Genomic DNA, 26,744 nt, shown 5'->3' on the forward strand with positions numbered 1-26,744 from the left:
CCAGGTAGTGACTGATATGTTTATTCGGTTTGACTGGAATCGATCCAGTGGCTTAGGAGATATGCAATATGCGTACATACATATAAAAACGGGCGATCAAAATGTTTCCGTTCGAAGGCCGTACAGTCCAGAATCGGTATTCCAAATATGCATAATCGCCGTGAGCACTGAGGCAATAATCCCACCAACGCACCAGGTTGAGGATACGCGTTTGGTAAAAGACTGTTTCTTGCTGCCTGAAGAAGTCCGTAGCTGCCTACTGCACATCCCCGTCCGACAGGAATCGTCAGTCCTTCAATGCCTTTATTAACGGCTCGAAGACGTGATAATCGCATGGAGAGAGATCAAGACTATAAGACAGGTGCTCGAGTGTCTCCCACATGTATCGACGTAACTTCTGCGTTACGACGTCTGCGATATGGAGATACGCGTTATCTTGATGCAGCAGTGCAGCAGCATCCTTTGTCGCATTTCTTACGGCGCGCACATCGGAAAGACACAAATGCCACACTAATCCATTGCCTACATCTCGGTACTTATATACCCGCATCGGATTCGTGCTAAGTTGCATATACGCTGCAACAACACCATCGAACGGAAACTTCTTGATCGCCCCTTACATATAGAAAAATACAAAGAAAAACCTTAGAAAAGAGAAACTCCAGTATGAACAATAAGAACTCAGATGGAAGGTCAGTGCTAAGCAAGAAAGACATACGAAGGAAACCGACTTGTAGACAACATAAAAAAGGTGGGAACAGGAAATGGATGAAGTTGAGATTGAAGACAAGATGCTGCGATAAGAACTTGACGGAGCTCTGAAAGAACTAAATCGAAACAGGGACTCTGGAGTAGACGACATCCCTGAGAACTTCTGGGATCCTCGGGAGAACCAGCCACAACAAAGCTATGTCAGTGGTGCGCATATATATGAAACAGACGAAATACCCCCAAACTTCAAGAACAAATTCATAATTTCAACTCAGAGAAGGCAGGTGTTGAGAAGTGTGCACATTACCGAAACATCAGTTTTACAAATCATGGGTGCAAAACACCAACACGAATCATTTACAGAAGAATGGAAACGCTGGAACCTCTGTTATCATCATAACAGTGGAAAACAATTGTATGAATTTTGTAACAACGTTAAGTATCCCAGTGATGCCCGCCCAGCTAGCGCTGCTTCCCGGGCGGGATGGTGTGCCGGTCCCCGGCATGAATCCGCCCGGCGGATTTGTGTCATGGTCCGGTGTGCCGGCCAGCCTGTGGATGGTTTTTAGGCGGTTTTCCATCTGCCTCTGCGAATGTGAACTGGTTCCCCTTACTCCGCCTCAGTTATACTATGTCGGCGATTGCTTCGCAAACATTGTCTCCGCGTACCCGTACATCATCATTACTCTACCACGCAAATATTTGGGCTTGCAATCGTCTGGTATGAGACGTTCCCGGGAGGGGGCGGATCCACTGGGGGCCGAACTGCACATTTGCCCTGTGTTCGGTGTGGGGCGGCGGTGGGGTGTGTGGACTGCTGTGGCCTGTTGTGGGGTTGTGGACCACCGAGGCTACAGTGGGACGAAGCCTCTCCGTCGTTTCTAGGTCCCCGGTTCAATACACAATACACACAATCCTAATGTTTAAATACATCTGAATATTCTTGGCAGATACCGTGTAAGAGCCTTCTTAACTGGAGTGCACTGTTGTGTAAACATGCACTGAAGTGTGCAGACAGAAGACTAGCATGACATGAAGCACTGACACCGTCGTAGTGTCTGAGGTAGACGCTGTACATCCGTCCGAAACACTTAGCTGTGTAATGATGGGTTCATCTTTGGACGTAGAGTGGGAAACGAAGAGGTCCGAAGACTACAGATACCTCTATTACAGTCTTACAGAGGAAAGATAATCCATTCTGACATTTAACGAACACGAACGAGATATTTTTCTTGTTACTGCAATAATCTGCCAGACAACTCTGGCTTATCAAGAGTACAGAAATCAAAATGAGTAATACCCTGTGCTACAATATTATTTCATTTATATGCGGGCCGATAGTAATAAAATCATTATTCAACATTCTCTAATAACATACCTTGCTGCTGCAGTAACTTATTGTGGTGTGTTGTCCCATAGCAGTTGGATGCACCAAATATGTTATTCATATCGGTCATTCGTTTGTTAACATCTGGTATGCGCGTCAGTAGGAAAAGATAAATATGAAGCGAGGGATATTAGAGAACAAAATTCGGTGCGATGGTTAACGTACCCAAAACAAACTTATTAAATTCACATATGACCGAAATGCAACTATCTATATATGTAATACAACATCTCAAAAATCTTTTCAATTGTGAAGTCTCCAGGGTATTAATGTCACCACTTCAGATACCGCTTAATGAGAATGAAAATGGCTCTGGCAAAATTGATTGCTGTAAGGTAAATATTTCTAGGATTGAGCAACGTCGACGTAAAACAATTTTCTCTTTAGCGAAATATGATATCTTTATAGTGAAATGCTTCTATATCTCTAGACACTGGGTTGCTCTCATTATTTCGTCCAACTCAGGGACGATCTGAATCTTGACATGAATTTTAGCGAAGTCACATCCGCTCTCTGTTTCGTATCTGATACCCCAAATTCATTTTTAAAAGTGTCAATTACTTCACTGAAAGCTGTTCTGATTACTAGGTGCTAGCTATTGAAAAAGTATCCCTTTCAAGATCAAAGCAGTTGCTCAGCTTAATGAGACGAACATCCCTCACAGAACTCGCAATCTAAGCGATATAAATCATAGCTAACTGATATAAGGCTGTAACCTTACGTGAAATTCTAATTATTAACGAAACTACGAAAGCGGTGACGTGTGAAAAGAGAGTGAGGGGAGGGAGAGAGAGAGAGAGAGAGAGAGAGAGAGAGAGAGAGAGAGAGAGGAGCGGAGGCTACGTCAATCCGTACCTACTGAGTAATTAAAAGCAGTGCTTCATTTCCAAACTTTTAGGTGCCGGAACACGCCTCTTCAAACATACAAACTACCTCCCCGCCCCCTCCCCCCCCCCTCTTCCCAGCCATAAATATTACAAGTTTAGATGTTTGAAAAATTTTGACAAAACTTACAATGAGAAATCTTTTTTTTTTTTTTTACAAAGTACTGTTCTGAAATTGATGTTTATAAAGCGTAATTTCTCATAATCAAAACAATAATACCACAGGATTCAATATAAACGACAGATGATACCATCATTCCCTGTACCAGTGTCACTTATCTTCCTATTTCCGCGCGTTATTTATTGATAGAAGTCGTTAGTCTTCGAGACTATGAACTCATGTTTTCAGCTACCGCCAGCCGCAAGTTCAAACAGTTCACTGTAGGTGCTCACTGAACGTATGTTCAGTATTAATTTATAAAGTATTTAGAATAGCGATCAGGATATTCCTGTTCCATGAGGGCTCATGTGCAATTACGAATTCCCCATACCCCTGCCGATCACATTGCGTTGGTCTCCCATTGTCACGTTTACTGATGCCGGCGCCAAGGCAAATTATAGTTATGTTGCTATTTAACACACGTGCACTGTTTTAAATCACCTGTGTCGACTTATTCCACGGAACCCAAAAAACTTCCCTAGCAAGTGCAGGAACGCTGTTTCGGCGCATTCCTGTAAAAGTTAGGCCCTGATTGAAAGGAATTTTCTTCCTTTAAAACCTAGTAAATTTAATTCATACTTCCTAATTCTTTCCACTTTTTTCAAAAGTTCTCTTATGCTTTTGGTCAGTCTGTTTGTGGAATTATTCTGTTACATTTCGTAAGTCTGATACCGTTCGAGGTGATGCATTGTATAACATATAACATTCAGGAGCGGTATGTATGGATTCCCCATCCAGATTTAAGTTTCCCCTAAATCATCCGAGGCAAATGCTGCGATAATACGGACATAACCGATTTCCTTCTGTACCCTTAGCCCAAGTGTGAGCTGTCCTCCGTCTCAAATGACCCAGTGGTAGACGCGACATAAAATAATGATCTTCCTTCCTTTGAAATTTTCGTGACGATAATTGAACTTCATAAGCAACAAGTGGACAAAAAAATAGGTGCCCATTCCTATCGCGTAATTATATCATTACAGAGGACACATACACACACACACACACACACACACACGCACACACACACACACACAAGAGCGCGCGTGCGATCGAAGCTGCGAACTTAGGCGCACTCGGTCCATGTGGACATTTCCTGACAGTCGCCTGCAACGCGACAGCCCGCGACACAGCGCGACACCAACCTGTAATAGAAAGCAGCTCCTGCTAACATTATGTACTGCTTACTGCTGCAAGATGCAATGGAGTATATCATAATTATAGCAGAAACTTAAGAGGGTCAAAGTACACGACAGAGAAATAAAAAAGCTCCAGTAAACATAGGTCCGCAAAAAAGCCATTTGCGAGGTAATTGCGAATGTGTTTTTGCATTCAGTATGAAATGTGGTACTCATCAGTAAAAATGTATGTATGTATCCTTTTCGATTAAGTCCCCATATGATTACACTGAAGTTTCTTACGTGTCTTATATAAACTCTCCGTCCGAACAGGCGTTGTTAGGCCCAACGGGAACCGACTGGCGGCCGTATCCTCCTCAGCCCACAGGCGTCACCGGATGCGGATACGGAGGGGCATGTGGCCAGGACACCGCTCTCCCGCCCGTATGTCAATTTATGAGACCGAAGCCGCTACTTCTCAATCAAGTAGCTCCTCAGTTTGCCTCACAAGGGCTGAGTGCACCCCGCTTGCCAACAGCGCTCGGCAGACCAGATGGTGACCCATCCAAGTGCTAGCCCAGCCCAACAGCGGTTAACTTTGGCGATCTGACGGGATCCGGTGTTACCACTACGGCAAGGCCGTTTGCCATGGCTTATAAAATGGGCGTTCAAAAAGAAACTAGCCGGAGTCTGGAATGCGCAAACCAATGACAGGAGGGTAATATCGTGACGTGTGTAACGAGGTGTGGTTCCGACCAGAGGGTGGAAGTTCACAGCCCGTCGCTAGAGGGCACGCGTGTACGTCACGTGACTATACAGTGCTAGCACCAGCATGCATCAATCGTGCAACGCTGCCAGCCGCATTGCAAACAGTGACATGGAGGCCTCAACAGAAGAGAAAAGAGGTGTTGTTCGTTTTATGGCAGCAGAAGGAGGAAGAGGAACGGACATTCATCGACGAATGTCACAAGTGTAAGGCGAGCAATGCATGTCCCTTGTAAGGGTCAAGGCGTGGCACAAGGGAAGGTCGGGTGTCGTTAGCCGATAATGCATGATCTGGAGCACCACATTGCATTACCGATGACATCGTCCACCATTACTCAGGACCGCCGAGTGACAGTGAAAGCCATAGCCGCCGTGGTCGGATTGAGCGTCTGAAGTGTTCACACCATCATGAAGGAACGACTGCACATGCGCTAAGTGTGTGCCCAATAGGTGCCCCACATTCTTCAACCACACCAGGTAGCATGTCGAATGGCCCACTGTCTTGCACACTTGTAACGCTCTGCTCGGGAAGGGAACACGTTTCTCGAACGAGTGGTGGCCGGAGATGAGTCAAGGTGTCCACTTAGAACCAGAATCAAAACGACAAAGTCTCCAGTGGAAGCATCCAGGGTCACCAGCACCAAAAAAAAGAAAAAGCCAAGGCAATCCACACGAGTGCAGGAAAGGTTATGCTGACTTTCTTCTTTGACCAAGATGGCCCCCTTCTGATTTACTTCCTGCAGCACAGGACAACAGTGAATGCCCAGCGTTACTCGCAAACCTTGACCACCTTTCGCCAAGCGATCAAATCTAAACGACCAGGCAATCTCACCCGTGAGGTCATTCTGCTTCACGACAATGCAAAGCCTCATACGGCCAACATAGTCGCGGCACTCCTCCAGAAATTCAAATGAGAGATTCTCGGCCACCCTCCATACAGTCCGGACCTCTCTCCCTGTGATTACACCTTTTTTGGTCCACTTAAAAAGGCTCTGAAGGGCAAACGGTTCACTTCGGACGACGACGTCCAGCTGTATGACCGGAACTGGTTAACATCGCAGCCCCGGAATTTTATGAGACAGCCATTCAGCGCCTTGTGTCACAGTGGGTTAAGTGTCTCCAGGGTCAATACTTCTAACACTCAGGTACTGGTTTTTGTAATTATGCCTCCGGCTCGTTTCTTTTTGAACGCCCCTTATAGTTGGACGATATATTACATGCATGACTGGACCTTGGTACTGATGTAAGATTACACCTAACGCTCGAATATTGTCCTAAATGGATTGGACTAGCAGGGACTGTACTTTGGCCTCCAATATCTTTCTGGCGTCAGTCCCCTGGATTTTCTGTCTGGATTCATCTCTAATGGAGATTTACAGCACTCCTGTTGATACAGTTAAAGAACTTAGAGAGCGAATTATACAGCCTAACAAAGACTTAAGAGATGATCCGGGGTGTTTGCAAGAATGTGTAATTCACTGCAGATACTAGTGCACTGTTCTATCCCAGAGAGAGAATTACACGTGGAACACCACCTTACACAGTAAACCGTGATACGCAACGTGCGAAAGCAATTTGTATTTCTTGTTAAGTTAGGTCACTGGTGCAATTTGACGCCCATTACATGTAGAATGAGTCGGAAAGTCTACATTTGAAATACTTTTTACTAACAGGGACAACATTTCATAATGAGCTCTTCAGCGACTCGAAACTATACTCTTTCACTGCTGACATCATTTTCCAAAATTTTTAAGAAGGTGATTTATTCTAGAATAGTATCACCCCTTAGCAACAATAATATTCGCAGCAAATCGCTGATTTTGTTTCAGAAGAGTAACTCTACTGAGAATTCCATTTACATGTTTATTCACAAAATTATACAGTCATCATATAACCAGCGTTAAAATCCTCCTATGGAGCCCAGAGAAGGCGAATATGCTCGTCTTTATTAAAAGACTCTGACTGTCAAGTGGAGTACCAGCTGCCTCACTCTACCTTCCTCAGCACCTTTAAAAATTTTCGCAAAAATGTTGGCTTTCGAACATAATAGCGCTCTTTCTAACATCCAACTCACCTCTCATTCACACGAGCTACCCTAACTGTAACTCGCACACACCCACGAGTCCATCGCTGTAAGTCTTTCACACCTATCCACTCTCAATTGCCCATTCTCACTCATTCGGCCCAACTCGTTGTCATTACCTTTTTGTGGCTCTCTGTCACTGTCCCCTGTCTCAAAGCCACAGTCACCTTCGTTCTGTCCTACTACTACTGCCCACTCTCACTGTAACTGTCTCCCTCTTGTTCTCTGTTACTACTGCTATCTCATTCATTCCTCAAAGTGCTTCTGTCTCTTGTCACTGTCACTGCCTCTTTCTTCCTCGTTGTCAGTGTCATAGACGCTGTCTCTCTTTTATCACTCGCTCTCACCAATTTCAACTTCCTCCTCCTTTCTCACTCCTCTCTGACATGGACTGTCTCCTCCACTCTTTTCCCAGCGTATTCTCTCATTGTCGACTCTGTTCTACTGCCACTGTGTCTCTCTGTTTCTCTCAGACTACCATTGTCTCCTTCACTCTTTCTGTATCGCAACTACCGTCAAAACCTTCCAGTATTTATTACTCCTCCGTCTCTTTCCCGCTGCTACTGTCTCCTTCTCTCTCAGCATAAAAAAGAAGGAATATGTTCGCATGCGAACATTTTTGTGAAAACTGTTAAAGGTGACGAGAGAGGTAGAATGAGGCAGCTGGTACTCCACTTTTTAGTCACAGAAAAAGAAGAGCATATTCGCCTTTTCTGTGCTCCGATAGGAGCATTCTTCCGCTGGTTCCCTTCTCTTCCCTGCCACAACAGGGCATATTGCTCGTGTGAAAAGAACTTGATGGGTCAGTATAACTTCGATAGTTTAGTATATGCAATTGAAACAACGCAAACTAATTTTAACCTCAGACCAGATTTTACGTACACAAAATTTTTCATGTGCTTCAGTACACCAACGTGGAGTTCCCAGAAACCTTCTCATGATAATGGAGCCACTTTATACCACATCTGTCCATGCTAAATCACTTTATAAACTACGTTTCCGCCTCAAACCGCATTTTACATCAGTATTTTACATGCACAATTAACAAATCTATCGGTTTCCAACCACTCACATTACGGCTAGACTACCAGACTAGACTTGAATTATATCCCTCCTTCCGTATCCTCGAGCCACTGTTGCTGTCTCGTGTAATGGCTACTGTTCACTAGGTGGCCAGGGTATCGTTTTCACAACTTAACTTCAATCAGTCATAATACAGAAAATTTGTAATAAACATTTATAAATTATATACCAAAACCTTCCTCATGAATCATTGTATCTACCTGTCAAATCCGGATCAAAACCTTTACAGCAGTTTCTGAGATTAGCTAGCATATGAAGACGAACGCGAGCAAGAGACTTCAATTTAGATATACCTGTATATAGTGAAGAGAAGAGTATAAGTTTGTACGGAAATCCCAGAACACAACTCCTACTCTCACTTGTCCGGTTTCTTTTATCATTATGTAGATGCTGCTTTGCTGGGTTTATAGATTCTATAATGGTTTTTTGTCATGTCCTTCAATTCGCAGTCTGAAAATGCCCCCTGGCTGGTCGCTGCCGGTTACGACATTCTGAAACGCTCGTGTGATTATGTCGTATAAAATACAGAATAATAAATTTTTTTTTCTTTAGTTACCGGCCTTCTATGGACAATGTCTAAGGCAGAAAGTGGCTTTGCGCTTTTCCAATACTCCTTCATCTGATCAATAATTATTTCTTTCACCTCTTCTGCTGTCGATTTTCTTTCCTGTCTTTTGAGAGTTATTTTGTTTCGTAAATCTTCCCAGCTCTTAATTTTGTTTCCATATTTTGTTCTGTCTTAATCTTCTTGCTTATTTACGCCATCTTCCTCCAGATCTTCAAGCGTTTTTCGATGGTGGTAGGGGTTTCTCTTTTAATTTTTCAAAAACCTGTACAGTTTTTTTTTTTTTTTTTTTTTTTTTTTTTTTTACAATCTCCTAGGACCCAGCCTTTGGATGCACCCATACAAAATTAGCCTTCTATTTTTAAGTTCGTCTGTGAGATTTTTCTTTGTGACTATATACTTATGTGTACTTCTAAATTTGACTGTTTCTGCTGTTGTTCTGTTGTTTAATACATTCCTTACAGTCGTCCTTTCCTCTTCATCCACTTACTGTTCATTTGCACGTTGGGCACTACATCAGTCTAACACAGTTTCGAAAAATTTGAAAAAATTTGTGGTAAGATCTTATGGGACCAAACTGCTGAGGTCATTGGTCCCTAAGCTTACACACTACTTAATCTAGCTTAAACTAACTTACGCTAAGGACAACACGTACGCCCATGCCCGAGGGAGGACTCGAACCTCCGACGGGGGGAACGCGAACCGTGACAGGACGCCCTTTGACCACGCGGCTACCCCGCTCGGCTTACAGTTTCGAGATACCACGAGTAAACACCCTTGAATCTAAGGAAGTAAAGGTACACAACTATCAATTGCAATCCCATTACTTTTTATTACTATTGCATATCTGGATTTCGACTACAAATAGCTATCTTCAGTGCTAAAATACAACGAAAATTACAGAATCAGAATTAATTGACTTTACATAGAACAATAACTAAAATTCCCTGTTATCCAATAGCAGCAATCCATTCTGGTCAACATACCATTTGAGCTACAATCCAACAATTCGACGTAGTATCTTATTGATGTATAGACAGAAGGAAACTGAGGCGGTTATTTACAGCAAGTATAATAGCCTTAGTTTATATTGCATGGTGCACGAAACGCCCTCTATTTTATGGATTTACTAACAGTTTTATTTGAATACAGCAGTTTAAAAACCCTTTTTAATTATATAATACCTAAAATCAACAGGTATGTATGCATATCACTTTGAAATATTTTAAAAAAGGCCGACTTAAACCATGCCTGAGCATATCTTAGTGATGAAGTGGTCCACCAAAGCCTATGCAAAGGATCAGTAATTGGCTCATACAACTATCTTAAAAAATTATCTCACTTCAGAAATCAAAATTAACAATTAAAAAGATTTTGTTGAAGATCTTAATAAATACAGTTACATACCAAAATGAAATACGTCAGAAGTTAAAACCTAGCGTAGTCGCTCACGCAATTGAGTTATATCCTTACAAACAATTTTCCTGAAGATCTGTTAACATCTTAATTAAAAGTAGTGGAGTTCAAAATGAAAAGGCCGATTTAAACAGACATGATTAATAAAACATACAAACGCCCTCTATTGACGTAAAATTTCATACATAAACGTATGGTGTAGCTTCAACTGTTTACGCTGTTTACAGAAAGACGATAAAAGAAACTTCCATTATATCTAACCTTAAGGCTTAAAACTGAATAACGATTTAGTTGTTCGATGGTAAAATAGATATAGCATTGGACAGTACAAACAAAATGGAAGACAAAACGGTACACTAATGATAATAAATCATGTTATCACATGCTATCATGCCAAGTGTCGCCTTTTTAAAGGCAGGCCGAACTTTCCATATTAGACCTCTCCTGAGCCGTAACGTGTTCTGCCACTAAACAAGAGATCGTAGAAGAGCTTCTAAAATCGGCTGCTCTTCGCCAACACTTTGTAATTGAGCAGTTGGACGCCTGATGACTTTAGATGGCAGTATATCTCCATTTCTTGAAGGAAAAAAATGGTTCAAATGGCTCTGAGCACTATGGGACTTAACTGCTGAGGTCATCAGTCCCCTAGAACTTAGAACTACTTAAATCTAACTAACCTAAGGACATCACACACATCCATGCCGGAGGCAAGATTCTAACCTGCGACCGTAGCGGTCGCGTGGTTCCAAACTGTAGCGCCTGGAACCGCTCGGCCACTTCGGCCGGCTTTCTTGTACGAGGTGATTGAAATTGCCTTTCTCAGCCTTGTACAGTAACTTAACATTCAACGTCAGAGGGGTGAAGATGTGTTTAATTTCAATCAGGTGGGCAGCGAAGTTGGACCTCTCAACTATATCCCCCCTATTGAAAGTTATATGCTTACTAAACTTGATCTCAAGCCTTCTACCTGTCTGTTCCATGTAACAGGCGTCACAGTCTGGACACTCCAGTCTATACACACCTGAATCGTAGTGTATATTTCTTTTATCAACCCCATTAGCCAAAATACGTCCAAGGCTGTTTTTAGTTGAGAAGGAAACCTTTGTTTTTTTTTTTTTTTTTACCGATGTCAGTTTTGTACTAAAGATGCCACAGCATGGCGAACAAACGTATTTGTTACCTTTATTTTCCATTTTGTTGCTATCTATAATTTCTCTTACATTTTGGGACATATTCACAATATTTTTGTAAATTTTATCTATGGAAGGGTTGTGGGGTAGTTGTTTGCCCTGGAAATTTGTTGAATAGAGCCTAATTCCTTTCCATGTTCAGCTGGAGAGAAAGGGGGCGTAGGGACTTAAGAAGACGGTTAATAGAAAAATAAAAGAAGGCAATCTTATGCTGATCTGGTTGATTTGAGTGGTAGTAATAGCATTTATCGACGAAATACAGATACGCAAGAGAACTAAAGAGTAAATGAGATTGCGACTAATTGCTGTTTGCCTCTCCTTCCTTGTAGTTTATTTATGGTCGCCGTGCACAACAGTTCCATTTGGTATCACCTTTTAATCTGCTGCTCTGAGCTTAGGAAGTCATCTACCACGTTCTCAACAAACGGCAGTAGCGTTTCAATTACAAAACACGTTCGCAAGTACCACAGATGTGCAACATGTTTGAACGATACGATAGAATTGGCGTACAAATTACAATCTCATTTGGAAAATTCAGTTATGTAAACTTAATCACAGCTTCACAGCTTGAATTACAAAATAAAAATCACAAGCGATAAACAAATCCATACCAACTGGAGTATCAACTGGCGAAATGAAAGCTTATCTGCTTAACCAGCTGTATCTCTGTAACCAATAAAAACTGGATACATGTTGTTGGAATGTTTTGATAATTAGTATAGAGATCGTCACCAAAACATTTGCTGTTCCTTCCGAAATATCCTATATTTTACTGACCGATTATTAGGAAGAATCCGAAACAAAACTAGTTACTTCAACAATTAATTGACGGGTTTGTAGATTTTGTGAATCGTTCAACCATTGTCATGTCAGCTGAGCGTTAAGGTGATGGCGTCTTGTGTCGGCAGGGGCGCATCGCCAGGAAGCACAAGGGCAGCAAGGACTTCAGCCGGCGCTCGGCCGAGGAGTCGTTCCGCAGCCTGGTGAAGACGCACGACAAGTACGGCTGGGTGACGCCGCCGCTCGCCGACGGCTAGCTGCCAGCACGTGACAGGTGCGTGTCTCGGCGCCGCGTCACGCTGCGCCGCGAGCCGTAGCGAGCTCCCGCTCACTTCTGCGCACTCTGAGATAAGCCGAGCCAATAGCCGGCCAGTGGCTACGCGCTGAGAGTCACCGTGCAGCAACGACGACGTGTTTTCCATTCAGTAATATAAGAAAACAAGAAGCAGTAAAATAAATTTACATCTACTCGTGATCGATTTCATGTAATTTTTTTGTTCGTACAAATTTTTGTTCATGCAAACTACTGACTGAGCGCCACAGCCTCTGTAAGTTTAAATAAGTCCGTCATCACTTTCACCCGGATGGTAGTTTAAACCAATAACACCAAGCCATTCCCTATTCTTTAAAGAATCGAATTCGCATGTATCAAACGAGTCGCTATTTCACGAATTATTTAATTTGTTAAGAATTTGGCGGTAAACATGCAATATATGTATGGTTCAAGATGCAAAACCCTAATTATATTGGTAGGCTAGCGAAAGAGTTTGAAAAAGATCTGAAATTACGTGCACACTTTGTTGAAGTTGCAAAGTGCTCTCATTCTCAAAAACTGGACGAACACACGCTGCGTAATTTGCACGCCATGAGTTACAACTGCTCAAAAATGTACACACATTTTTTTAACTCTAATTCTTGCGTTATTGTCTGAAAGCTTTAAACTCTCAACGAGTAGATTAAGATAGTATTTTGAATTTTAAATTTGGTCAATATACGTATATAGGGCAACGGCCTTGCCGCAGTGGATACACCGGTTCCCGTGAGATCACCGAAGTTAAGCGCTGTCGGGCGTCGTCGACGCATGGATGGGTGGCCATCCAGGCCGCCATGCGCTGTTGCCATTTTTCGCGATGCACTCAGCCTCTTGATGCCAATTGAGGAGCTACTCGACCGAATAGTAGCGGCTTCGGTCAAGAATACCATCATAACGACCGCGAGACCGGTGTGCTGACCCCACGCCCCTCCTATCCGCATCCTCCACCGAGGATGACACGGCGTTCGGATAGTCTCGGTAGGCCACTCGTGGCCTGAAGACGGAGTGCTTCAATACATATAGGAAATATTAATAATCAAATTTTTGTTGCCCCTGTAAGCCGTTAGACTCTCAACCGGCAACTGGTTCCGTGCACCATGAACCATTATAGCCGTTTAGTAATGTAAATTAATGCTGTATTAAGCACTAATAGCGAGTTTCGAGCGATTTAATCAACACAATTGGACCAGACGTTTGTTGGTATTTTAAGTGGGGACTTTCTCTCTGTTTTAGCCAACGATTATACGAGTATTAATCTGAAATGGGAATTTTACTGTGATGTACATCACTCCATCCACTTTCGTCTAGTGACCAGTCAGCCACACATATCTGAGACAGCATTTTCATTACTTCTGTGTCATATCTGTATCCCTTCGTGGTGTGTGTGTGTGTGTGTGTGTGTATGTGTGTGTGTCTGTGACACTCAGACAGAGAGAGAGAGAGAGAGAGAGAAAGTAAATCTACATGAAAAAAATACGAAGAAACTATTTCATTCTGTACTCCGCAAGCAACCGTACGGTGTGTGGCAGAGGGTACTTTGTGTTCCACTGTCATTTCCCCCTTTCTGTTCCAGTCGCGAATGGCCCGGAGGGAGAAAAATTGTTGATATGCCTCTGTATGAGCTCCATGTCTCTAATTTTACAATCATGTTCATGTAAGCGGACACGTTAGGCGTTTGTTCGTTGTCTCCTTTTTTCAATGGCGACTATAAACGTAGATATGGCCAACACCTGCTGAATACACTTTTGTCTCATCCTGCAAATAAGGTTCGTAACTCACTGTGAACTATCAGACAAACACCCACGCACACTTATCTCTCCGTTTTTCCACCACGTCGCTCACAAATTTTAGATTAGAGTTATCTGTTGTCTCGCATTTCTGCCACTTCCCATCGTCAGTAAAACGTAGTTGAGGGGCGGCGTTTCTCACAAAAGACGCAAAAGTTGACAGCTTATAAGGATTTTAACATCTGCTTGGCGGCACTGTTCACATAAATTTGAAAAAAATTTAAAACGCAATTCATACACATTATACAAGCAAGAACGCCCCACCCACTTTCACCTCTTGCTCCGCTGTCCGCCCACGCACCGCTACCTTTGTTTCCCTACGCACTGCACACTCCGTCGTCCAGTGCCACAAAACTATTCGTGCATGCTCTCGACTTAGTGGGGGTGGCGTGTATGAAGGACGCTTACGGATTTAACGGGATATGTGTAGGAGGACGTAATGTGTTCGTTAACTTTTCTAGGAACGTACGCTCTCTGAATTTTAGCTGCAAACACCTCTCTTGCAGCGTCTACCTCTATTGCTTGCTGAGCATCTCCATGGTGCTTTTGCGCTTACAAAATGAACCTGTAACAAAACCCGCTGCTCTTTTTTTGATTTTTTCCACTTCCTCTACCCACACTTTCTTGTATGGATTCCGGACTCACGAGCAGTGTTAAAGTAAGCGTGATTTGTAAATACTTTTTTCGCAGTCCCATCCATTGATGACCATGCTATGCATAACGACTCATGACATGTGATTTGTTATAAACATATTAGGATGGTACGACCACATCCATTTGTGCACTTGAGAACGAGCACAAGCTCGAAACTAGCTAGTAGTGATTAATAAAATACCATTTAAACTAACTGCTTTTTGGTGGAAATTATGTCGTTCTTTATAACTAGACCAACTGTTTCAAATACCAGGAGTTCCAAATGGAACAGAAAAGAAACAATAATTTCGACAGCGAAGAGGTTCTTCACAGAAAAAAACAAATTACGGTAAAAAGAAAATTTATCTACCTGCACAAACATGAGGTTTGTACATTGTACAATAATGTAACTCAAATATCAGCATGATTTACGAATAGTCTTACTGATGCAGCTTCTTACAGCAGTCACGCGGTAAGGAGTTTGTCAAATGAATCAACTAGTATATCGTGCAGTACCAATAAATTCCTTGGATGGTTTATCGACGATGAAAATCCATCCGAAATTTATAATGTTTACGAGGTGGCGGTTCCTACATGTTCAATAATTAAGAACTGTTCTGTTAGATTGAAGGTTTTGTTGCACATGAACAGTCTGAAGACTATCCAAAACCTGCAGGTATAAACGAAAGTATGACGCTTCATTCTTTCCCGGTGGATACGTTCAACATTTGGCTATGGGGTGTACCACCAGATCGTATTCTGTGTAGCCCACCTTATCTGATCGAGGCAACTGCTACTAGGCAGCAGCAACGGGCAGTCATCATATTATAACGTCAAGCAATTGCCTCGATAAAATATTGTGGAAGCCACAAAACGTGTTCCGGTGACACTCCCGTGAACTTTGTATTGAACAGATGAAGGTGTCGAGACAGTGCACGGTATGATATTGGAAGACCGAGTACCAAAGGCGTCTCTAGAGAATATGGAAAATGAAAAAAAAAAAAGAATAGAACTGCACAGGTAAGTGTACCGTTAATCTTCCCTTGAAATAAAACACTTATCTGTGCGATTCTATTTTTTATGTATTTTCCAAATTGTGCGTATTGGTTCGGAAAACTAAAGTTACAGTGAAAATTCCGATGATATCACTCTTTCTCTCTCTCTGCGTCAGATGCTCAGTTACTCAGTCTCTTTTGCTCTTCCATTTCTCCTTCCCCCATCTCTCTCTCTCTCTCTCTCTCTCTCTCTCTCTCTCTCTCTCTCTCTCTCTCTCCCTCCCTCCCTCCCTCCTGTCTCTGTCCTGTACACCACACAGTCCATATTTTTACGTTTAATCTATAATTCAAAGTTGTACGTACGTATAGCGATAACATCTGCTTCAAGGCAACACCTTGAACGGCTGTCTTATGAAACTCTACGCTGCAGAAATGTTTTTGTCGCGCCGCCACGGCTGGCTCTGCGATATTGGCTAAGAGACGAATTTGTTTCTCAAACATAGGAAATTTTTGTCTACAAATATCTTGGTAATCGGATTAACCAAATTAGAAATACTATTTGTATGTTTCCTTTACACACTAAGAGTTTGATTCAGGAAAGTTGAGTGTATAAATGGTTATTAATGGGTGAATGGTTTCTGGAAAGTGATTTGCAAACGGAAACTGGGGGAAGTTAGTTAATGTGGAACTCTGCAATCTACTGCATGTTTTGTATACCACAAAATTTTGCTGGGTCGCCATCATCTTCACTTAGCAAAGGTTCAGTCCTGAGTGACGAGAGCACTTTCTCCCCATAATGATCTTCCGCCACGTATCAGAAAGAGACCAGAGGGCTTCTTTCCGCCACTAACTTGTCGAATGATTACCGAAACGCTACAAATATTTTTGCCTTGACTCAGAAAGCTACGTTGGCTACAGTGCTGTTACCAGAGCAGACGGTCAGATGCTGTACTGCTACCATGTAAAATAAAAATTCTGTGTACACACTCACTCACTCACTCACTCAATCATACGGAGGATAGAGAGAGACAGGAAATTTGGAAGCGCAAAATGTAGGTAATATACATAGGGCAAGGTACTTACTGGAAAAACTGATACTAACGTAATTCTCTACCACTGATTGGGGACACACACAAAGTACAAAACTAATTACTGGGCATGACAAATCTAAATACAAGTTAAATAATATGGAAAAGAATCTAACAAAAGCGTTTCAATGCACAATTTACAAAATGCATAAAATATAGAATTGCACAGATAAATGTACCGTTAACTTCTCTTGAAATAAAAGTAAATGAATTAAGCTGTCCAACATGCAAGCTAATCACAAATCATTAGGTGTTCCATATCGAAAACGACATTGATCAAACAGTCCTCAAGTAGCATGTGGCGCTTCATTCTTGTTCTTATTCACTCGGAGCAATTTACGCAAAAATATTACGAGTACATCCCCACCAAGCCACTATCCACTACACTGGACTAGCCATTTATTTTTAACAAACACTTTATTGATAAAATTCTCTAGGGCTTCCAGCCTTGTCCAGAGGTTTAAGACCCACAAGCTTTCTCCCGAGTGCTCCCCAGCCATTGTTAAGAGGTGAGCGTCGGTGATTGCGGCTACCACCCTTATATAGCCGCGCTGCCTTTAGTGACGTCATTGTGCTCACTCCAGCTCCATAAATGGTACTGTGTTAGTTGCGCACCTGCCACGCCCACTTCAGCCTTTCGATAGGCAAGTTCCAAGATGAGCTTACCTGCAGGCCGCCGTCATTAATGAGGTTTTTTCACGAATTTTTTTTTATCTCGAACGTATCTTTTCTGACGTTATCCCACAAACTATTAGTCAATGTAATAACATATGTCTCGTCCAATGCAATATTATGTCCGTTTTCTAGGGCACGTTCTACTACCGCCAGTTTTTCAGGTTACTATAGGCGAAAAATTCTCTCCCATACCACTCGGCGACATTCAGTAGTACGTGCAGTCCGTCCAACGTAAAATTACCCACACCCATATGGTATTTTATGTGCTCTTGGTGTTCTGAAGCCTACAACGTCTTTCAGAGGCCATATTAGTCGTCGAATTTTTGCTGGAGCCCTGCCGAGTGAGTCGATTTTATGCCTCTTTAGGAGCCTGGTAATCTTTCCTGTCACTGAGCCACAAAACGGCTAAAACGCAAGCTTCTTCGTGCTCTCCTCACAGGCCTTCTGCTTACGTTTCTTCGGCATGAGGTCTTGAGAAATCCGAAGATTGTGTAGCCGCCTCAGTGGATCTTCAGAACTTTGCGAAGTGTGTTGGTAACTGACAGCATGCAGACATCAGTCCGTGTGGGCTGGTTTCCGGTGAACACTGTGGATGAAACACCCATTCGCTTTACGCCTGAAGAGGACGGCAAGGCTAATGCCAGGATGGTTAATTTGAAAAAGGCAGTCCGTTTCCTTTACGTATCTTGTACGACCCAAGCATTTCTTCTGTCTTCAACGAGATCGTTGTCGATAGTAAGTTGTTCCTAATTGGTGCGCTACGTATTTGAAGTAAGCGAAATCGGTCAGAGATGATAGTTATCCTGTGGGCGTTCCAGAGGGCGTCATCATAACTCGCTACGTTTGCACCAGGTTTCTACGAACTATCATAGGACACTTCGTTCAGCAGACGGTTGATTTCTGCTTTAAACCGATTAATATTATTTAATTTACTTTATCACATGCTAACAACTTAGGCGCGCGCTATACATTCAAAATGAGTTTTCATTGTTTATTATAAGATGTACAGTGTGACAATTATTGAACTATATTAAATAAAATCGTCATAAGTTCTGAATGGTTTGCGTTAGGACGTTCAAACTGCACGGTTTTCGCGGGGCATGATGAGAATTAGTATGCGCATGATGGTTTGGTTTAGCGATGAAGCCGAGTTTCATTTGGGTGGGTTCGTCAATAAGCAAAATTCGCGCATCTGGGGGACTGAGAATCCGCATTTCGCGATCGAGAAGTCTCTTTATCCTCAAAGGGTGACTGTGTGGTGTGCAACGTCCAGTCACAGAATAATCGGTGCAATATTCCTTGATGACACGGTGACTACAGAACGGTACATGAAGGTTTTGGAAGATGATTTCATCCCCATTATCCAAAATGACCCTGAAGTCGACAATATGTGGTTCGTGCAAGATGGTGCTCGACCCCATTGAAGCAGGAGAGTGTTTGATGCCCTAAGGAGCACTTTGGGGACAGCATTCCGGCTCTGCGGTACCCAGAGACCATTGATATGGGCCTCGATTGGGCACAATATTCTCCGGATCTGAAAACATGCGACTCCTTTTTGTGGGGCTATATTAAAGACGTATTGTACAGAAATAACCATCAAACAATTGCTGAGCAGGAGGTCGTCGACAGTATCGATGTAACGACACTTCAGCGTGTCACTCAGAATTTCGCTATTCGTCTGCGCCACATCACCGCCAATTTTGACAGCTGTATCGAATAGGTCATAACCTAAACCCAAATACCTGTAGCAACGTTTATGTGTTGAATAAAATGTGTGCACGCCGCTGTTTGTAGCTAATTTACTTTTTTCATGTAGTTCAATCACTCTCACCCTGTGTCATTGCTATTTGAATCAGTTAATTCTGATGTCATTTACAGTCATTGTGGGAAGGTCTGTACGTGTCTATAGCTTTTATGATAGGAATATTTATGTTAGTACTACGCCGCTACGGAACTACAACACCAATTTCCATGCCCACATAGACTTTTTTGAGCGCCACAGCTCATTCCGTTCTTGGATGTGAGTGTGCAGCAATAACTTGGTGTTAAACAGTGGTCATCGAAATAACGCAAATTTCAATCATACTCTGAATTCTTTTACGTATCTAAATTAATTTATCCTGAAATATTTTGTTTTGGCTACTTAAAACGAAAAAAAGGAGAAAAACTTCACCATTGAACGAAATTGTAAAGAACAAGCTGCTATAACACACACGTTTACCCTTATAAATAGTTGTATGTGCTGTATTGCAAAACACGGAAGTGAATATGGTGCGGCAGGAAAGCAGCCATGTAATCATACTGTGAAGAAAAAACGAGGTAAAGAAACTATCTACATATTACCTTCAACTAGAGGGTAATTTAATATCATTTTTAAATAGTTTTACAGAGAGTTTAGAAAAAAATACGGCTAACACTCGTTCTAATGTTGCATATTTCGTTTTATCTAAAGTAGCAAAAGCTCACAGATCCCTTCGTCGTTATGTGGTTGATAGTAAGGAAGGCGAATGCTCGACTACGTTTTATTGGGAGTATTTTGGGAAAATAAGCTCATCCATAAAGGAGACGGCGAGTAGAACGCTACTGCGACTCTTTCTTGACTACTGTTCGAATGCTTAGGACCTGCGCGAGGTCAGAATTAAAGGACATCGGAGAACTTGAGAGGCGTGCTGCTAGATTTGTTACCGGTAGGTGCGATCAGCACGCAAGTATCACGGAGATGCTTCGTAAACTCATGTGGGATTCTCTGGAGAAAACATGACGCTCTTTCCGCGAGGTACTATTGGGTAAATTTAGAGGACCGACATTCGAGGCCGACTGCTGGACGATTCCACTGCCGCCAACTTACATTTCGCGTAAGGACCGCGAATATAAGAGAAATTATGGCTCGTACAGAGGTTCTTTTTGCGAATGGAACAGAAAGGAAATGACTAGTAATGGCATGTAGTGCCCTCCGGCATGGACCGTACTGTGAGTTGCGGACTATGTACGTAGATGTAGATTTGTGTTCGACTTTTAAGTCGCCACCAGCATTATAGAGAATGCAGCACATTAAAATAAGACAGCCGGTAAATTATCCGGCGGCCGTTACGGTGAATTAATAGAAAAGTATGCCCCTACTATGATTAGATAGGCAGTAGAGAGAAACTGCACTCCCCAGTTTATATATTACGTAGCATAACGTCGGAAGAACTGCGATTTCTTTCTGATGGTGTAAAGCAATATTCCAGTAACAAGCGAAAAATTTTTTACGTTCTCTGTCTACAAAAAAGACAATACTGATTTTTCATAACGAAAGAAAGAAATCTCGTTTTTGTGGGAGAATAGCGTCAACTCTACATGTAAACAGACATTTATAATGTTTACTAAAACACCTATCAATTAAGTATTGAAGTAAATAAATTAAACAGTGGCAGAGGAAATAACACCTACTACCAGATTTGATTTGTAAGTGCATGAGAGTATTTACATGACTGAGAAACTGAATCCGAACATTCAGATTTAATGATGCTGCAGATTTTCGTAAGACTTTTCTGTAGAATTGAGGGGTCTTCAGGCAATGGTGTCATTTGAAATTAAGTACGAGAGGAGAAATAATTTTATAAAAAACAGAAAAAGGTCCGTGGGTCACTGATATTTAGAAACTCTGAGCTCTTTTATTCTGCTTTTTTTGATTTAATACAAATCTCCTCGCCAGAATTCTGCTGTTATTGCACTGAATTCTAAATTTTACCAGAACCGATTTGAACAGGTTTAGTTCTTTTACAAATTGTGGTAATGCCTCTAATTCTTTCATGTAACTCTCTTTGTTTGACATTTGTAAACGTGTCACAGGACATTAATAAAATTGACAGCAGCACACATTATGACGTCTGCTTTCGACCAAGTACAGAATCCAACAAATACTGTTTCAGATAGCTTTCGCACGTATTTTTGTGCGTCTCGAATGGCAGTTGACGTTGAGGGGGCAGCACAGACATAAAAACGCTCAGATGAGCAGCTAATCGATTGCAGCCATACACATAAACAAACAACACAAACGCCACCGTGAAACACGTAGCTGAACTGATTAATTTACGTTGCAGCAGGAGCTGGTGTACTACAGCAACGGCCAATAAGATTAAAATAATAAAAAACGAGCAAATGTTGTCCTCACTCTCGCAGAAGACAGAGGATCGAAAAACCTTAAATAAATGCAACATACCCTTCAACAGCAATATCGATTATATTGTATATCTGTTTGATGGGCAAAACTGTTGCGTGTTTGATGTTTAAGCCTTTCAGAAACTGTCAGTTATTGGTAGATCAATAATTATTTTTCTAGCTGAGAAACAGTAATGCTTGATTGCCAAGCGACTGTGATCAGTGGTACAGAGCGCAAAAGTAATGAAGAAAGCGAGAGAGGTACTTCGACCGTTCCCTGACTCCGTTTAGTGTGATCGAGGTTCTTTCTGCTGTATCAACAATGAGATTCAAAACAAGAAACGCTTTAACAAAAGTTTGTAGAGCGATTATCTTATATTCTTCGTGTCTTTTATTGTGCTGATGTATTATACTCCGATGCTTTTCATAAGTTTCAGTACATGAATCAAATAAATAATCGGCTAAGTACTTATTTCATGTTAAATGTACCGTACGTCTATTGAAAGCTATATTTTACAAAAGAAATATTTTGCGTTTGGAAATTTGAACAAGATAAAAATCTCATTTGATATTCAAAAAATGGTTCAAATGGCTCTGATCACTATGGGACTCAACTGCTGTGGTCATAAGTCCCCTAGAACTTAGAACTACTTAAACCTAACTAACCTAAGGACATCACACACATCCATGCCCGAGGCAGGATTCGAACCTGCGACCGTAGCGGTCGTGCGGTTCCAGACTGTAGCGCCTTTAACCGCTCGGCCACTCCGGCCGGCTCATTTGATATTCTTCCGCACTTGTATGTTTCTTCGTGAAACTTTTTACCGATACCGTCTATCATATGACCAAGGAAACAATGGACAAACGAATCTTCACCCAAACCGATAACACTGTTACAGTCTTTTCCATTTCCATATCAATCATCTGTGTTAGTAAAACTCCAAACTTCCCCCAAATATAGAACAGCTTGTTACTTTCACAAAAAAACAGTAAAATGCTACATTAATTGAAAATCAGGCAAGTTTTATTTGCACCTAAAGGTACCATTTTGCTTTCATATTCAATACTTCCTGAACACATTTGAGCTACAATAGGCAAGACTTTACGATAATTGTGTATGACTTTAGTGAGTGTTGGCTCCAGTCCACGGGGCAGAAACGAAGTAAGTTTATCTTTCTTACGGTTGTCACCGAAGGCAGTGTCAGTCTGGTAAATTGTTATGTAGGTATTCACGTGTTAACGTGCTTCGTTGAGCGCTCTCGGTCTCCACTAACTTCTTGTGGCTGATACTACTTTCCTGAGTATCATCCTGAAGTGAGAGATGTCCCTCCTCTCCACCCCACGGTTTTCTAACTCATGTTATCCGTTGCAAATTAAGCAATAGACTGTACCTGATCTCTCAAGTCCCTTCGTGCAGTGAACGCAATCTCTCACCAAGTAACATGACCACTTATACATTACTAGCTGCTCCCCGTGGTGTTACTTGCGAGGGGGGAGGGGGGGTTAGATACAAAGAAATGTTATTGCTGAAACTCACTATCCACGCCTACGCACCATCACAAAAATAATCTGTTGGAGGTACTCAGGCGCAAGCCACTTGCGGCCCAGTAAACCGTGCGACATCGGGAAAAAACCACCAAATTTTCAGAATATGTGAGAAGCTGACAGAAAAGATGTCGCTCACAACTCACTCGTTTATTTAAGGAAACAAATTAATCTCTGCGCTAAACTTAATGCATTCATTTGATAGTTGACCGTCATCACTGACTTTTTAGTCGGGATACCCATTCTACGGGAACAGGAAGTCAGGCTGACCATCGCACGGGAACAGTGAATTTTTTGGAATAAAAGTAGCCTATGTGTTAATTTAGGGTATAGGCTACCTCCTTTCCGAAGTACATTTACATTCGTCCAGCCGATTCAGCGTGAAGGAGTAACAAACAAACTCGCATAGGAAAGAAAATAAGGAAGTTCTACTTCGGTGCAGCGCAAAATGTTTAATATTTGTACGTGCAACAACGTCATCTGCGCTCACGTGTGATCACCGAGCGAGTTGGCACTGTGGTTAGCACAGTGGACTCGCAGTCGGAGGGACGACGGTTCAAACCCGCGTCCGGCCATCCTAATTTAGGTTTTGCGTGATTTCCCTAAACCACTCCAGGCAAATTCCGGGATGGTTCCTTTGAAACTGCACGGCCGATTTCCTTCCCCATCCTTCCGATTAGGGAAGGATGGGAAAGGAAATCGACCGTGCAGCGACCGATGACCTCGCTGTTTGGTCCACTCCTCCAAACCAACCAATCAGCGTCATGTGTGTGACTGTTACCAGCATGAAGGTTGGCATACCATAAACCATAACCAGATTCAGAAGCACTAAAAGCCTACCATGTCCCTCTGCCGTACAGCATTTAAATGGCATCGTCGTTGTGAGTCCTCAACCGTCTCAGGAACTATAAGATATGTACGCCTGACGTTCAGCGGCTAAAATGCAACAGGCTGGTATGGAGCCACGAATTAAGCACTTTGAGGCTTGTATAAACATTGTATCCATTACGTTGAATCGTATTAAGTAGGAGATACTAAACAATAAAAGCATTTTTCATAAACACGATACAATTCAAAAATTCAAAGACTAAATAGATTTTTCCAAGAGTAATTATTCTTCCACATTTTGCGTTATGTTCCTCAAATCAATATATATCATTTACTACATACTTTTTAAAGTAGTCCTGTATTATTTGGCGATATAAGCTGATTTCATTCAACATTTCTTCCAAATCAATCCAAGCCGTTTCAGCGTGAAGGAGTAATTGTCGCATTTATAACATACGAATACACCGACTGAAAAAAAAAATACCATACCAAGAATGAGTTGTGCGACATGGACGAAAGTTAGTAGGCCTGTTTCTACATCTCGATGTCTACACATATTACGAGCCAGTCACATCAGGGTGGCGCTAGTAGCGTCAGTTGGAGGACGCAAATCAGGTTTTCTGTAACAACATGCGGCACCTGTTTTGACCGTTAGTTACCTTTGGCATTGGACATGGTGAGTTAATGTTAATCAAGAATACGTTTAAGGCGGCAAAGACGCCATTGTCAACACGTCACTGAGTTTGAACGAGGTAGTGTAATATGGCTACGAGAAGCTGGATGTTCCTTCTTAGATATTTTAGTAACACTTTGCAGGAATGTAGTCACTGTAGAGAACTGCTGGCAGCGTTGTTCATGGGAATGTACGTTCAGTAGAAGAGCAGACTTCGGACGATCACGTGGCACTACGGAGAGGGAAGACCATCGTGTTCGGCGTATGGCTCTGGCGCGTCGCACTGCATCTGCAGCAGCAGTTTAAGCAGCAGTTGGCACTACAGTGACACAACGAACTGTTACAAATGGGTTACTTTAAGGACCGCACCGAGCCATAATTCCTTTAGCGTGCAGTCCACTGGCCCCAAACCACTGACATTTGCGACTTCAGCGAAAGCTCATTGGAGGGCAGGGTGGAAGTCTGTTGTTTTTTCTGATGAAAGCTGGTTCAACCTCGTTGGTGGTGATGGCCGCGTGCTAGTTAGAAAGACGCCAGTTGAGAGCCTTCAACCAACCAGTCTACGTGCCAGACACACTGGAACTACACCTGGAGTTAGGTCTGGAGTGCGATTTCATGTGATAGCAGGAGCACTCCGGTGGTTATTCCACTCATCGACTTGTTGTGCAGCCATTAATGAACAGCATTCCAGGGGGAGTTTTCCAACAGGATAACCCTCGGCCACATACTGCTGTCGCAACCCAACATGCTCCAGAGAGTGTCGACATGTAGCCTCGGGCTGCTCGATCATCAGATCTGTCTCCAAGCTACGACATATGAGAAATCATCATACAACAATTTAGTGTCATCCATAACCAGCAATAATCTTCCCTGTATTTACTGACCAAGTACAACAGGTATGGAACTCCAACCCACAAACTGACATCAGGTACTTCAACATTAGGCATGCGCGTCTGCGTGCTTGCATTCATTGTTGTGTCGGTCACACCAGTTATTAGTGTACCAGCATTTCACATTCGTAATGGCTTATCTGTGATCCTCCAACGTCAGTCACTCAAATGTGTTCCTAGGTAAATGTATTTCCGAAATTTCATTACTCTACATTTATTATTTTTTGGTGTCGCAATTTTTCCGTCAGTGTATATATGGGATTTGAATTGCAAAAGTTCTTCCAGTCCATCGTCTCGGCTGATACGGCAACCAGTGTAAGATTTTGTCGATGTATTCGCATCATGTAATCACTTTTATGGACGGCCTGTGCTGTGAATACTTTCTGTAATTTGATGATGCGTACCACAGGTGAAACACGTCATTCAGATTAGAAAGTAAAACCCTCCGCAACAACACTGTAAACTGCGAGCTGTATCAAGGAAAATGCTTTATTTTAGGATATATATACAGGGTTATTACAAATGATTGAAGCGATTTCACAGCTCTACAATAACTTTATTATTTGAGATATTTTCACAATGCTTTGCACACACATACAAAAACTCAAAAAGTTTTTTTACGCATTCACAAATGTTCGATAGGTGCTCCTTTAGTGATTCGGCAGACATCAAGCCGATAATCAAGTTCCTCCCACACTCGGCGCAGCATGTCCCCATCAATGCGTTCGAAAGCATCGTTGATGCGAGCTCGCAGTTCTGGCACGTTTCTTGGTAGAGGAGGTTTAAACACTGAAGCTTTCACATAACCCCACAGAAAGAAATCGCATGGGGTTAAGTCGGGAGAGCGTGGAGGCCATGACATGAATTGCTGATCATGGTCTCCACCACGACCGATCCATCGGTTTTCCAATTTCCTGCTTAAGAAATGCCGAACATCACGATGGAAATGCGGTGGAGCACCATCCTGTTGAAAGATGAAGTCGGCGCTGTCGGTCTCCAGTTGTGGCATGAGCCAATTTTCCGCGGGCTACGCGT

The 26,744-nt window shown here is 42.3% G+C and overlaps 1 protein-coding gene across 1 annotated transcript in view; it reads left to right on the forward strand.

Annotated features, from left to right (window-relative positions):
• LOC126161764 (ubiquitin-conjugating enzyme E2Q-like protein CG4502) overlaps nucleotides 1-26,744 on the forward strand; it is a 665,340-nt gene that overhangs the window by 614,647 nt on the left and 23,949 nt on the right. The window contains exon 7 of the mRNA XM_049917821.1: nucleotides 12,268-12,413. Within this exon, the coding sequence (XP_049773778.1) occupies nucleotides 12,268-12,396 (129 nt within the window). The 3' untranslated portion in view covers nucleotides 12,397-12,413. The remainder of the gene's footprint in view (nucleotides 1-12,267; nucleotides 12,414-26,744) is intronic.

This window comes from Schistocerca cancellata, chromosome 2 (genome assembly GCF_023864275.1).
Source record: "Schistocerca cancellata isolate TAMUIC-IGC-003103 chromosome 2, iqSchCanc2.1, whole genome shotgun sequence".
NCBI lineage: Eukaryota > Metazoa > Arthropoda > Insecta > Orthoptera > Acrididae > Schistocerca > Schistocerca cancellata.